Source organism: Vulpes vulpes, chromosome 8 (assembly GCF_048418805.1).
Source record: "Vulpes vulpes isolate BD-2025 chromosome 8, VulVul3, whole genome shotgun sequence".
Classification (NCBI taxonomy): Eukaryota; Metazoa; Chordata; class Mammalia; order Carnivora; family Canidae; genus Vulpes; species Vulpes vulpes.
Genome location: NC_132787.1, coordinates 74,056,697 through 74,072,278, shown reverse-complemented (window position 1 = coordinate 74,072,278; position 15,582 = coordinate 74,056,697). Strand labels below are relative to the sequence as shown.

Sequence of the window (15,582 nt, the reverse complement as noted above, 5' to 3'; positions counted from 1 at the left end):
CTTGTAAACAATGGTAACTAGCAAAAATGAAAAAGACAAATCCTAAGGCAGTACTGCAAGAAGCTAAGAAACAACCAAATATCACAGAAAGAAACTCCCAAAAGGTTCAGGGCTGCATGGTACTGCAACCTTCAGGAAGCAGATAGTGGGAGTAAAAGAGGGAATACTGGCTCAAAGGGTATGAAGAACCTGCTGTACCTCTCTCCACTACTCCCAAAGCAGCATGTTTATTCTCTGGAGAAGGTCAAAGAGCAGGACTCAAGACTGGCTACAGGCACAGCTGAAGACAAGATTACTCTATCAGCGAGCTCTTACTGCACAGCAGCTACCCCAAAACTCAGAGGCTTAAAAGAGTGAATATTGAACAGGCATTTCCCCAAAGATATCCAGACAGCTAAGAGACACAAGAAAGATGTTTAACATCACTCATCATCAAAGATATTGCAAAATATTGGAGATACTTCTTTCCCAACTATCACAGGTATTTCACTAAAAACTCAAAGCAAGATTATATCCAGAATAATGACAGATGTCTTCTAGCCCTTTTCACCTACTTGGATCCCAGAACACAGGCAGCCAGGCATACTCCTCCAAAGGGGTGCTGACCAGACTTCTCTCAGATATCTGAGCAGCCAGAAGAAAGACAAATAATCTGACATCAGGAGTTCCCCAACATGAGGGCCTAGCAGATGAGCCTGAAACAAAGACCACTTTCATCCTATGAGCTAATTTCTAATCAGCTTCTTAGTCTACCAGTCTTCAAAATGAGCAGATAGCTAAAGAAGGCCAGAATAAGAAATGACCAAGGCAACCAAACAACATTTTGACTGTGTTTGGTTGGTTTGTCAAAGCTCTGAATTATATGCAAAAAAGAGTAAATTTTGAATTATATGCAAAAAAGAGTATATAAATTATAATTCCAACAAACTTAAAAAAAAACCTTTGAGAAAACAGATGTTTAAGAAGAAAATCTTACAACAAAAACAAAATTATCATTAATAACTTCATGGAGATAAGGGAAAGCTGAACTCATTAAACAAATTAAAAAAAAAAAAACCTCTCAGACAATAAAAGAAGATTTTATTTGAAATTAAACGTAAGAGTAAAATAAGCTCCATAGAAGGCTTAGAAAAGACAAAGCTAAAAGGTAATAGGACGTAATAGGCCACAAGCACCAAGGATACACAACAAGCATCCTAGAAAGACCAGAAAAAAACAGAAGCAAGAAAATTAAAGCAATAATGGAAAAAAAACTCACCCAAATCAAAGAGTGTGAATCTGCAAAATGAAATGTCCCAGCAAGTGCTTAGCAGAGTGGATAAAAAACAAACCCACAGTAAGACACAGTATGGTGAAATTTCAGAATACTGGACATGAAGAAAAGATAATATAAGAGTATAAAGGTACAGAGAGAGAAAAAAAAAAAATAGGTTTCAGGGGCACCTGGGTAGCTCAGTGGGTTAAGTAGTGCACTTGATCTCAGGTCTTGACCTCAGCATTGAGTTCAATCCCCACACTGGGGCTTTAAAAACAAATAAATAAAATTTTAAAAAATGGTTTCACACAAAGAACCAAGAATAGAATGTCATCAAGCTCCTCAACAGCAAAGTGAAAATCAGAAGATAACAGAGACAATAAAGAAATGCCTTTAAAATTCCTCAGAAATGACTTTACATGTAATTCTCTAAGTCATAAAACCAACTTCAAGAAAGAGTAGAATAAAGACATTTTCAGACTTCCAAATGCCCACAATTTGCATACCACACACCTGGATAGCTACCTAAAGGATGTGCTTCAACAAAACTGAAGGAAACAAAGCAAAAGGTTAGGGAGGGGTGAGTGAGGAAAAACAGGACCAAGAAACAGGACAATCCAAAAAAGAAGAGAAAATTCCTGATTGCAAAGGGGAACTCCAAGACAACAGCCAAGTGCAACTGCCACAGCATTCCCAATCCCAATGACCCAGAGACTTGGCCAAGATGAAATGGGTGCAGTGGAATACCCAGAAAGAAGTATCTGAAAGAAGTGAGAGTTTCCCATCTGGGTAAGAGAGTCTGGGGTGGAATTAGTAAGGAGTGTATAGACAACCAAGCAAGTAAAAAAAAAAAAACAAAGGCAACACTTACTTTCAGGGAAACGAAATTAATGGGCAGGTAAGAAGGAGTAATCACAGTATACTACATGGCTCGGCCATAGTCTGCTGATCACAATTCTGCACACACTGAGTAACGCCTCACCAAAAGGTGACTATACTGGAACGTTGGGAGAGAGGGCCGTGTGTGAACTGGGAAAGCAAGGATGTAAAAATTAAGCAAACACCCATCTTCCATTCATTCATCCATTCAGTAGAGAATTATCCCACCAAGTTGAAAAAAAAAAATTTTCTTAAGTAGCAAGAAAAGCATGCAGTTTCCAGATATTGGAGCAAATGTCCAACCAGGAAAGAGTTTTAAAACTTCATATACGATACTGTGTCTAACACACAGAATACACTGAAATATTGCATCCAAAGCCACACTTGTGAAGAGCAATCCTCAGTAAATCAGCTGCTTTCCTGCTCCTGGCTCTCTCACCTAAAACAACTCTGGTGCACAACCCAAAGCCACACCTCCATGTCCTCAGGGACCCAGGAGATTCAGCAGCAAGTGCCAAGATGCAGAATGGAAAGTAAGACCTACCTGGAAGGAGGTGGGAATGCAGACAAGGTTCAGATTCTCTTGTTTCACTCTTTCAGCTGTAGAGACAAAAGACTTGTTGGTGGCTTTTCACTCTCCTCACTTTACGTTTCTTGTCACATGCACATTTGCTCAATCCAAGAGAAAAGGAAAGGTTTATCCCCCACTGACAGCTGCTTTTTTTTTTTTTTTTTTTTTTTTTTTTGACAGCTGCCTTTTATTCTGGGTCCCCGGCCTTGGTGAAAATGCTCGCAAACAAACATGGAGTACACAGGACAGGGACACTAGATAGCTCAAGGCATAAATACTAACTGCAACAAGAGCAGTGTCATGTTTGCTACTATAACATGCCTGGCAGTGTTCAAAGACCTTTGTACATGTAAACTCTTTTAATCTTAACAACCCAAAGGTAAGTTGCTGTTATTATACCCATTTTACAGATAAGGAAACTGAGACACAGATTCCAGTCACCAGGTAGTTACATGGCTAATAGGTGGCAGAGCTGAGCTATGATCCCCCAGTCTAGCTCCAGTCTTAACTATTTCCTTATAATGCCTTTCACAGAAAAAGAGTACTTTACTTTTACATTTAGTAAAAAATATAATCATGTGTAGGCCCCAAAGGGTGGTTAAACAAGGTTTACTTATTCATTTTGGGTTTGTACTTTGCTGGCGGGCGGGGGGGGGGCGGGTCTTAAGGAAATAACTATCTTATTAAAATGTTAAGTCTTTTTAATCATTAGGTCTGCATCATGGGAGGTTCAGAAGGCACTACTATGAAACCCACAGCAATCCCTGTGCCCTAAAATCCTCCACACCCTCACTGCTAAGGGAGAAAGGTATGCAACACTAAAGCCCAGGTTAAGCCAGTGAGAAGAATTCCAGAAGCCCTCACGCCAGCACCATAAACACTCTTTTAAAGACACAGTGTTCCTGGACTTTGTCTCCTGAGCACTGCCCCTTGGCACCTAGAAGCAATCAGCAGTCAGGCAAGCCTCTCCTCTGAGCTTTGTTTTAACAAACAAAGCAGGGTAGTAAAACCTGTTGAGCAGCCATAGGGACTGATAATTCCTGAACCTTTCCTAAGCTCAGAGACACCCTAATCAGAACGGAAGTCAGCACCTGCAAGAACCAGCCACCAACTTCAGATGCCTCAAATCCACACCAGGGTCACGGACAGGGCAAGCCTGCTCTGAGCTCAATCTGTCTATCTGAGATGACCTGAGGAACCCAAAGGCTTTAGAAAGCTTGCCTCAGGGCCCCCGGGGTCCCACATAGGACCACTGATGAGAATTAAAATACTGTTGAGACCTCATCTTAAATCAGCTCCCACCCTCCAAATGAGCAGAGTACAAAAAGTCAGGCATCCCCTAATGTTGGTTGAAGAAGCCAAAAATACCCCTCAGAGATGAGCAGAGTTGGGCAGGTGCCAAATCTGTGCCCCATCTCCTCCCCCTCCTCTCCATCCCCACTCCCACCACCCCACACAAAACATCCAGTAGACAGACCAAGGGCATACCTATTCGCTGCACAGCATGAACAATTGTAGAGCCACTTCCAATTCCTAGTACTTGGTTATTCTGCCAAAAAAAAAGAGAGAGAGAGAGAAACCCAAAACTCATTAATACTGTATTTTACTCCCTCTTTAGCCCCCTTTCTGGATCAATTCACCAACATCAGTACAAAGTAGGTACTGTGCCCATTTTATAGAAACATAAGCACTGAACAGACCACTTCAGAGCTGTCCTTTATCCTAGTGCCCAAGGTGATTTATCAGCAGCACCCTCCTCCCTTTATGTCTGACCCTAGTATCACCATTTCCTCCTGTTAAAAAGATAAACTGAGGCACATTAAAAATTTTACGTTTATTTGAGCAAATTGGGCAGTATCCAATCTAGCAGACAGAAAGGAGCTCTAAGGAACTATAAAAAATGAGAAAACTTTTATAGCCAGAGGAAGTATGAACAAGGAAGTCATAGCAGGCAGAAAAGCAGACTGGTTATTGCCATGTTACTTTTCTTCAGGGGATGGCAGGGGCCTCTCAGGCAGATTACCTAACTAATGCTGATCAGACAATTTCTGACTAATTTAACATTCCATTTCTGGGAGAGTTGAAACAGTAATTAAGTCTCCTCTTAGTGACGTGAGCTTAGCACAAGTGACTCAATTTGGGGCCTGTTGTCCTGTTTATAACAAAAGAAAATCTCACTATGATAGGCTTCCCCTTGCCAAATGAGTTTTTAATCAGCTGCTGGAACTCTAAGAAATTTGACATGAAATATTTCAGCATGCTGAACTTCCCGAAGTTGCTTATTCAAAGTGAGGTTGTGTAGGCGGGTAACTGATATTGTTAAATTATTTAAAAAAAAAAAAAAAAATCATGAAACTGTTACAATCTGTTCACAGGGAAAACCCAAGAACCATAAATTCATATGCAGTCAGGAAATGTTCAAATGAATTTACAAGATCTTTGGAGTAATCTGTTGAATCTCATAAAACAATTAATTTGCATTTCAATTGACAGAAACTATTTGCATTAAGAGTGTTCTACAAATTCAAGTCTCTCTCTAGGATTGTAAATAGACTACTGGAGGCTAAGATACACAAAACACCTGCAGGAAGCAGCACTCCAATGAAAGGATATCCAAGAATCTCTTTTCTTCATTTCCAAGTCTTAAATGTTTCCTTCTAGGGCCGAATACTTCTTTAAAGTGGGGAGGCACACCTGAGTGGCTCAGTGGGTTAAGCATCAGACTCAGCTCAGGTCATGATCTCAGGGTCCTGCTCAACAGGAGTCTGCTTCTCCCCCACCCATCCCCATTCATGCAGATGCACACTCTCTCTCAAATAAATAAATAAATAAATAAATAAATAAATAAATAAATAAATCTTGGGACACCTGGGTGCCTCGGCACTTGAGTGTCTGCCTTCGGCTCAGGGCATGATCCTGGAGTCTGGGATCAAGTCCCACACTGGGCTCCCTGAGATGAGCCTGCTTCTCCCTCTGCCTATGTCTCTGACTCTCTCTGTGTGTCTCTTATGAATAAAGAAATCATTAAAATAAATAAATAGATAGATAAATAGATAGATAGATAATAAATAAATAAATAATCTTTAAAGTGGGGATAACTGGTTCCTGAGGTCACAAGAGGTTGTGGTAAGATCTGACTCATATTAACATTTATAAATCTTCTTGGTAGGTGCTGAATTAAATAGTAGCTGCTGCTTTGGTTTTTAGCTCTTTTGCCTTAGACTGGCAGGCAGGAAGTTGCTTAGGAACTGAGTGAGCTCCACATTAGTTCCTAATTGTACTACCCTGACACTTTTGCTGTTTGTGGTCTAACTGACTTTGGCGGTTCCTAGTCTGCTCTTAGGGACTTTCCCCCTTTCTTAAAATGGCAGGCTCAGTAGTGTGATGCCTGCTTCTTGACCTTTGTACTCATAAATACTCCCTTACACATTTCCCTACTGCGGATAAAGACTATTTCTCATAATCCTAACTAAGCCTCACCCTCTTCCCATATTCTGAGGCAGGCTTTTGCAAAATGGGGACCTTCTGACATCAACTGGTCAGATGCTAATGTGGTCTGGTATTTCAAACCTTCTGCCATCCCCCTGAGACAGGGAAAGTGAAGAGACTCCATGAAAAAAAAACACTGCTTTTTTTTCATGATTCTATTCTTGCTAGGACCTGCACCGCCACCCTAAACATACCTTATGGTACAGATAACATATCTCGTATAAAGTCAAGGAGTTAATATCTTTAGAGTCTTCCAGAACAACAGATAACATCTAAGGAGTGACTGGGCGGGGTCATCAGGAAGGGTTTTCCAAGACCACAGACTCCAGACAAGGCCCTGGCTCCAGGGCATAAGTGACTTAGAGAGGACACCTGAGCACTCAACCTTGTTTTGACCAGTTCCTGGACGCCTGAGAGGCACATACACTGAGGCCACTGCCCTCAATTAAAAACCCCAGCCTCCAAGCAAAGACAAGACTTTCTCCTTTCCTTACTGAATCTCCAGACACTAGTCTGCCATACTCTATCACTCATGGTATTCAAACTCTGCTCTTACTTCCTACCAGCTCAAATTTGGCTTTGTTCCTGTGTGAAGCCAAGGACCCTCTTGGCTGGTCCTATGGTACCCCCCTCTGGTTCCCTGGAGCTGGCCAGACTGCACCGCCATAAAGAAAAGGTAACTTAAAAAAAAATTAATTTAAATTCAATTTGCCAACATATTTGATTTGCCATCAAATGCCCTCCTTAGTGCCCATCACTCCCCTCCCCCTCCCCTTCTGCAACCCTTTGTTTTCCCAGAGTTTTCGGTTTCTCATGGTTTGTCTTCTAATTGAAAAGGTAACTTTCAATGTTACTTCAGGCTCTCCACCTTCTGCTGATTTCAGGGAGGCTCTAGATGGTGGGCTTGATGTCCCCGAGGTCTCCCTGTGATACCACCAGCCTGACAGTGCCTGTGGTCAGTCCCTTGTCTTCTAGATATTAAACTTATGTGAAAAGTCATTGAAGCTAGAAAACTCTGCTTTTCACTCTTAAGGTGTACCTAGGCTCTGTGTTTTTTGTGGGGCTCTTCCTTTCTGACCGCCCCTGGGGTTGGCCAGTACTCACCTACAGACCATTTTTGTAAAGCCAGCTTAAACTGCACACTGTAAGTAAGGCAAATCTTTTGCCTGATACAAAACAGGAAGTGTTAAAAAAAAAAAAAAAGTCCCAACATGGAGTCACTTAGGCTAAGCCCCAGGTCACCAAACCAAGACATGACTTAATTAGATTTTTGGCTGCTCCCAAAATGAAATCTTAAGCCATTAAGACTTGTCCAATCAGCACTAGCTAGGTTATCTGCCTGAGAGACCCCTGCCGTCCCCTATAAAGAAAGTTGTAATAACCAACCTGCTTTCATGCCTAGTACAACTTCTTAGTGCCTGCCCCTTCTGGCTATAAGTCTTTCATTTTGTACAGCTCCTTGGCACTCCGCTCTGTGGGCTAGGTTGGATGCTGCCTGATTCATGAATCACTGAATAAAGCCAATAGATCTTTAAAATTTACTCAGTGGAATTTTGTTTTTTAATATTTTGTAGGAGGAAGAAAAGTCCTGGAGGCAACTTGGGACAAACCCAGAGCTACAGCCAACACCCCTCACTTCCCAGAGGACAAAGGCCACAGGGTATCCAATGCCAGCCCCTGGGCCCGTATCTTCTATGGTCCTTCTCAAAGACTACATCTCAAACTATGAAAGATTAGAAAAAAATGACCAAATGTGGAGGGAGCTACAAAAAATAAATCAAATGCTAATATTCCAGCAACTAAAGCACTTCTAACTGGGCCTCCCAGGGGTGAAGACCCCATCAGCCTCTGTTTGAAAGCTGATGGAAATCACTTTGACTAGCTCATAGTTCCCTAGTCACCAAAAATACCAAGGAGCCTCAGAGCAGAACTTGTTCTAGGTCAGAATTCCATCTTCAGTGATGCTCTCAAGAAGTCAATGCATCTAGTCATCATTTAGCTACCTGGGCAGACCTCTACAGCAAGGCCTTCCACACAAGTGAATGATATGTCAAAATGTTCAAAACAGCTGAATATCTGAATATGTAAACATCTTCAAGTAATGAGAAAATTACTTAATTTACCATTGCCTACGTAGGCTCAACCTGACTCTCACACCTGACCTGAAGCCCAGAGCTCTAGCTCTATAGTAATCCAACTGCCAGAATCCTCTTTATCAACACTCATGTCACTCACAAGCTCCCAGCAGGCAGGAAGCACACAAATGAACTTTGGTGAGTCAGACAGGCTCGATGCGAGGCTCTTTCCTTGGCTTCTGGAGGAGGCCAGGAAATTGCAGGGACCTGCCAGGCCCAAAGCTCTTTACCCATAAGGGCCTCCTACCTTGGAGTCAAATGACTGGCCCAGGAATCAGTGTCCTCGCCAAAACAAAACAGAGATAGCCAAAGGCTGCCTGTGAGGTGGCCCAATAGTAGACAGCTGCCAAACAAGCTCTGCTGGAGAAGCAGGCCCCTTCTGATGGGTAATACTAAATCACATGTCATACATGCAACACTGGAACTTCACTCACTGTGTTGAGGTTAACTTGGAAATACTACTTCTGCTGATCAACTGGAGTCACTAGTCACCAACCTCTTCAAGCTAAGCCAGTCAAAAAACAAAGCCAGGGACGCCAGGGTGGCTCAGTGGTTGGGCGCCTGCCTTTGGCACAGGTCACGATCCCAGGATCAGGGATTGAGTCCCTCCCTCACCAGGCTCCCTGCAGGGGAGCCTGCTTCTCCCTCTGCCTGTGTCTCTGCCTCTGTCTGTGTCTCTCAGTAATAAATAAATAAATCTTTAAAAAAAAAGAAAAAAGAAAAAAACAAAGCCAGGCTCCAAAGAGAACAAAGGGAGCTACAGACCTTCAGGAGAACATGGCCCTGCATGGTAACCCATCCTGGGTGGCTATACTCCCAGAGATAGGCAGATCTGAGTTCAGAGCGGCTACCCAAAGGATTTAGCTTTTGTAAATCACCAAATTTTCCATCCATCCAGATGTAGAAGTGGTCACCACAATGGAACACCAATGGGCGAGGGAACTGGAAACCCTACAGTCCAGAGAGTCTAAGCAAAGGGCCACCAATAACCCCATATTTGTGTCCACATTCCACATAACTCAACAAACATTTACCAGGCAGCCCCCTTGTGACCAACACTGGGTGAAGATAAGGTTAACCATCCACTAAGAGCTTACTGTTTAGGGGAACAGGAGAGATAAACATACAGATGACTAGGTACCTAAGAAACCATTAAACTTCTAAGAGGTATAAAGGGCTACAAAATCGAAGACATCTTCCCCAACTTAGGAAGCTAAGGAAAAACTAAAAGGAGGAAAGAGTCTTTGAATCAAATCCTAAAGGACACATATGATTTTAACCAGCAAGGTCAGAGGACAAGAAAGAACATTCTAAGTAGAGTTTAGTTATATTAAAACGCACGCTATATGCCAGTATATATTTTCCAATGTTCTGGTACATGGAGGAAAAAGGATTATAGAAAGAAACAAGACTGGGCTTCAAGAGAAAAATCACAGTCTGTCATCTGTGTGTCCTCTCTATCTGATTCAGTACCTGGCTCATAACAGAGACTTTAGTTATGCTATGCCAATATTAGGATGAGACCACCTGAGGGCCACTATGACAAGAACAGATGAGCGCTTCAGAAGATGACAGTGCATCATGTGGGAGGTTGGCAGAGGCGACAGGATAAAGGCAACTGTAATCTTCAGGCCAAGGGAGAGTCTCAACTAGGAAAGGTGATAGGTCAAAGGGAAGGGTCAGCTCTAACGACATGCCAAAAGTAGAACCAATGGAACCCCACACATGGCCATCTCAATAAACTTATACGAGTAAACAATTTCAAGACACAAAGTACTAGAGGAAAACATGGCTTAGATGGAGCAAAAGACACGCCCCCCCCCCCCAAAAAAAAGGGCATCCAGCTAAGGCACATGACTATGATAATTAGGCACATGACTATGTTTAATTCATATATAGATCTGAATTAATTATCCTGTTTACAAAGTATCCAGGCCCTGATTTTCTTTCTCTCTGCAGCCACATTTCTGGCCACCACACCAATTTCCTGACACACATTAGGCCCTCAAATACCTGATAAATGGATGAAATGAATACATCAACATTTAAGAGCAGAAAATAGAAAATTCAGGTAATGTTAGCATCTCAGGAAGAAGTTTGGTAGGGAAAGTAGGTGCAACTGAGATTGGAGTGAGGTGCCTCCAAAAGGCTAAAGAAGATCTCTCCGTGATCGCCTGGTAATTTCACAGAATAATGTGGCTGGAATCCAGTGTTTTGTAGCTCTAGCCTGAGGTGGGGGTTTGCAGATTTTTATGTAAGCAAAATACATTATAAAGAGAAAGTCACCAAGACTTACAACGCTAAATATTAACGTAACCAGGTTAATAGGGATACTAAGATATGAGACTTCTCTAGCTGTACAGATTTCATTCACCCATCTATTAATCATTCCCTTTATACAGGCATTTTAAAAATTTCAGGTTACTGTCCCAATTTAATAGCAGAGACACTGAATCCTAATAGTAGAGCCAGACTACACATTCTGCATTGTCTCTGCGAATTCCCATAGAAAACTCCACTACTAACCAGACTTGGAACAAACTACACCAAAAACAGAGCAGCTAGGGAACTGGTGGAAGGGTACTGGAACAGGAGTCACTCCGTTTGGGTTCTGGAGGATCCTCTGCCATTCCTGCTACAGCACATGCTGACCCACAGGTTGTCACACTGGGTCCCTCCCACTTGGTCAAGCTACGGAAGATCAAACATCATATATGCGAAGTAACTCTGTACACCGAAGCATTAACAAATGTAAAGAACTATCATGAGAGGAGAAAGGGAATCTGAAACCACTTTCTAAGAAACAGAAGAGACAAAAGGCCAACAAAGCCAAGGAAACTCCACCAAAGGGCAGAGATACTCCACTTGGCTCCACGGAAGTACCGTAATTAAGATAATTAACTTGACAGATGACAATAAATCCACTCAGGTTAAGAGACTCCACAGAATAGCACCACACCCAACACGACCTCGCGGGTTACAGCTAAACTTTGTGCCCTAACCTTAAAGAATAGCTTTTTTTTTCTCTCTCCAGAATTCATGGGTCCACCCAGCCCGTCAAAGGCAGGAGGTTTAAAGCCCAGGTCTCCCCTCTTTGGCTGTCTCCTTCACTGGCGAGCACACTCAGCACCGGGCGCGAGATAAACCTCCTTGTTGTGAAATTTCAAAGCGATTTTCAAACCAGCTCTCCACCAGCTTCCCTGCGTAGTAAAGAGAAGTGAGGCTCTCTTGGCAGCCCCGGAACTCACCATTTTCCATTTGTTAGTAAAGAAGCCCCACGGCAAATCCCCTCCAGCGCCACTCCAAGCACATCAGGCACCACCAGACGCCACTTTGCAAAGTGTTACCCGGCCGGATAAGGAGTCCTTTAGAAAGCTCAACTTTTGGGGAGACTCGCCCCCACCCCCATCGATCTCACATCTAAAAGACGTTTAAGAAGCAAGGAGAAGGGGAGCCCTAAACCCGGGTGCAGGGAACACCCTCTCCCCTCTCACGCAGCCCTCGCCCTGGCTCCAGCAGCAGCCGGAGCGCGCAACACGAGCCCATCGCGCCGAGCACGGAAGCCCCACGCCGGGAGCCACTCACCCTCACGTGGTTCTCCACCGCCGCGCGCCCCGCCAGCTTCTTGGCCTCCTCCGCCTTGGACATCGTAGAGGGGGCCGGGCAGGCTCTGCTGGCGTCTCCGCCGTAGGTACCTGTGTTGACGATGCCGGCGCGGGTCCCGGACTGCGCGCGCCCAGGAGGCTGCACGTGCGAACCCAGGACAGCCCAGCTGTTCCCGCCTCCGCCAGAGGCCGCACCCCCGGCCCGCCCGGGCAGCGGGGCCAGGACCCGCCCGTAGAGGGTGCTGAAGGGCCCGGGGCGCTGCATCCCGACGCCTAGCTCCAGCCTCCGCCGCGGGCCCGCCCCCGGCTCGTCCGGAAGTCTGGTGACTGACGCACACGGTCCGCGCCAGCTACTGCTGGGGTCCTTGCTGGGAAGTGTAGTTCTATGGCTTCGGCAGTCCAGGCCCACGCACCAGCCTGGACTACCAATCCCACAATGCTGAGCGACTGGGACGCAAATAGCCCCCGACGGGCTTGGGCGCGCTGGGGCCGAGATCGGAATCTAGTTGTGACACTTAGCAGAGATGTGTTTACGCTGCCCTTGCGTGGGTCCCGGGGATATTTGTCTGCCCTCGCCACCGAGAAGGGAATGGGAGCTGACCTTGTCGTTTTTCTTACCAGTAAGAAAGTGGCCGTGGACAAGTCCTGAGGCCAGTCGCTGTTCTGGTAGACGTCGCCCCCTTTTGAGAGTGACTTTTCTAGACACTCCCCAGCGAAACGCACATGCGGTTTGGCAGGCTTGTTATTGGACAGGGAACAACTCCGGTTCAGCTGCCCCCTGCTGGAAAATCAACATTCGAGAGACAAGTGATGGGGGGGGTGTGGGGAAGAAACGTTGCTTTACTCAGAAAGCCAGCAACCTAGGAGGGTGATAGACTACGGTCTCAAAGGTGGTCTTCCCCGATCAGGCGAAGCTGGAGTGTTTTAAAGTGGAAGACATTAAAAGAGGGAGGGGGGCTATGTGCAGAGAAGCGGGTGCCCCGGCAGCTAGTCGTATGTGGACATAACCCTAGAAGGACTTGCTGGCGTCAGTGGTAGTGTTTTCGAATGTAGACAGGCCTTATCTTCTGGGCCTTCATTCCTCAAGGCCAGTGGTCTGCAAATCTCAAGGAAAAGAAGGTGGTTTTGCTATAGACCAAGGGACTTTGGTCAGCAAGCAAGGGCCTTCATTCCTCAAGGCCAGTGGTCTGCAAATCTCGAGGAAAAGAAGATGGTTTTGCTATAGACCAAGGAACTTCGGTCAGCAAAAGAGCGCATAAGCATGAAACAAGTTAACCCTAGATGATGGGAGTGCTGTTACATGCTGAAATCTTATCATCAGAACTGAAGCCCCAGGACTACAAGTTTAGAACTGCGAGCCTTAGAGGTTGTTCTACATCAGACAGTTTGGGATGGCTTACTATCCCACGATGGAGTCTGGACCCATACATACATACAAGTATGCCTGCAGAGCCCTGGCAATCCTTGCTGACTAATGAACGGTTTCAGAACAGGCGTCCCCAAAATGTGCCAATTTGTCATGTGGCCTATGTTAAGCTGAAAGCAATCCAGACCCTGAGGACTCAAGAGAAACTTTTGTTCCTCCTTCGACTGCCTAGAGGTATCTAAATTGAGTGTCTTTCTTAGATTATGACTCATTACCAATGAAAAATTTTATCTGACATCTGTATAGCAGAGGGAACATCTAATTACCCAACATCTGCTCTCTGCCCCCTTATTGTCTGTGCATTGCCCTTCTCCCCTTTGAAGCCCAAAGCATTTATCCTATTCCTTAGCTCAGGATGGAGATATATATATGGAGAGAGAGAGAGAGAGACTATATATAGTCTCAGTATACACCAAGAATTTGTCTCTGTGAAACCTTGAGCAACATCAGTCTGATTTACCAGGTACCTAGCCCCCAAAGAAGGGATAGGTTTGTATCTCACTTCAAGAAGGAGGCAAGAAATGAAGAAAATAACCTGTTCTGCTACCTCAGTATATAAATGAATTCTCCAGAAAAAACAGAGGGCCCCTTTCTAAAATGGACTGTACCTTTTAGCCAGAGACCATCACAGCTGGCTTCCTCACCTCATTCAGGTCTCTGCTCTGTGCTCTTCCCTTTATGCTTAATAAAGTACCCCTGCCCCAATTCTCAGCCCCCAAGTCCCCACCTCATGCCCATCATATCGTCCTATTCTGCTTGAACATCATCATGTTAAGTAATCTGCTTATTTATTGCCTGTATTTCCCTGTTCTGGAATAGAAACAGAAAACTTGCCTCTCTTGTTCACTAATGTGTGCCTGAATTCACAGAATGAATGAATACAGGGTACCAGCCCGGTTTGGCTCCTCCTTCTCCTCATTCTCCAACTCCCCACCCTCATCTCCACTCCACCTCAGGCATGGTACAGAATAATTTCCCTCTTTATTAGCTTACAAGCAGTTTTAGGAGTTTAAGAAATAGTTTTACTAAGATCAATGATAAAACAATAGACCAACATAATTCCATCTCACGTGTTTTTCCTGTAACTCTGGGGCTGTTGGCAAGTATGAAGCACACCGCAGACATTGGACGCTCTACAAAGCATTCCTGATGTTTTTTACACTAACTGTTTCCTTGCTGAGATCCCTGGCTCAAGGCAGCCAGAACTTAGAGGGGATGGACTTCTGGTAGAGGCTGCTGGGCCTGGTGTCGCCATGCATGGGCAGAGTGCAAGGAGGAGAGGAACAAACATGAGGTCAACTACATTTGCCACCGCTCCCCCCAAACTAGAAAAGCAGGATACATTTTGAACACCATTTAAGTGGCCTGACATAAAGTTCTACTAATGAGAAAAGAAGGTGCAGGAAACAAGCATTGTTTTCATTATCACAGGGAGGATAAAAACAAAACAAGTTGCTAACTTTCTCAGCATGTTTTTCTTAGGTTGGTTAAGTCCAGGCTCTCCCAGGGTTCAATTTTCTTTCTAAATTATACTCTAAATATTTATTGGGTTTGTGACTCAGACATTTTGATTATAATATTATAATACACTTTATTTTTTAAAGCAGTTTTACATTCATAGCAAAATTGAGCAGAAGGTACAGAGATTTCATGTATACTCCCTGCCCCCACACATGCATAGCTTCCCCCATTATCAAACATCCCCCACCAGAGTGATACATTTATTACAGTCGATGAACCTAACATTTACTTATCACCCAGAGTCCACAGTTTGTATTATACATCACCCTTGGTGTTGGACATTCTATGGATTTCAACAAATGTATAATAACATGTATCCACCACTGAAGTATCATCATACAGAGTAGTTTCACTGCCCTAAAAATCCTCTCTGCTCTGCCTGTTCATCCTTTCCTCCCCCTTAATCCCTGGAACCCACTGATCTTTTTACTGTCTCTATAGTTGTGCCTTTTTCAGAATATCAGATAGTTGGAATCATACGCTATGTAGCCTTTTCAGATTGGCTTCTTTCTCTTAATAGTATGCATTTAAGTTTCCTCCATGCCTTTCCATGATTTGATAGCTCACTATTTTTTAACAGTGAATAATATTCCATTGTCTGGATGTACCCCAGTTTATTTATCCATTTGCTCCCAGGACATCTTATTTGCTTCCAGTTTTTGACAATTATGAATAAAGCTGCCATAAACAGTGTGTGGGTT

The 15,582-nt window shown here is 44.1% G+C and overlaps 1 protein-coding gene across 2 annotated transcripts in view; it reads right to left on the bottom strand.

Moving 5' to 3' along the window:
- Positions 1-12,416, bottom strand: part of RPIA (ribose 5-phosphate isomerase A) — a 30,038-nt gene extending 17,622 nt beyond the window's left edge. Inside the window, exons 1-3 of one of the 2 annotated variants that reach the window (XM_072767124.1) lie at positions 11,915-12,416; positions 4,194-4,254; positions 2,679-2,734 (exon numbers count right to left, since the gene is read on the bottom strand). In XM_072767124.1, the coding sequence (XP_072623225.1) occupies positions 2,679-2,734; positions 4,194-4,254; positions 11,915-12,199 (402 nt within the window). In that variant the 5' untranslated portion in view covers positions 12,200-12,416. The remainder of the gene's footprint in view (positions 1-2,678; positions 2,735-4,193; positions 4,255-11,914) is intronic. The other variant, XM_025994383.2, reaches the window with a different exon arrangement.
- Positions 12,417-15,582: the final 3,166 nt, after the last annotated feature.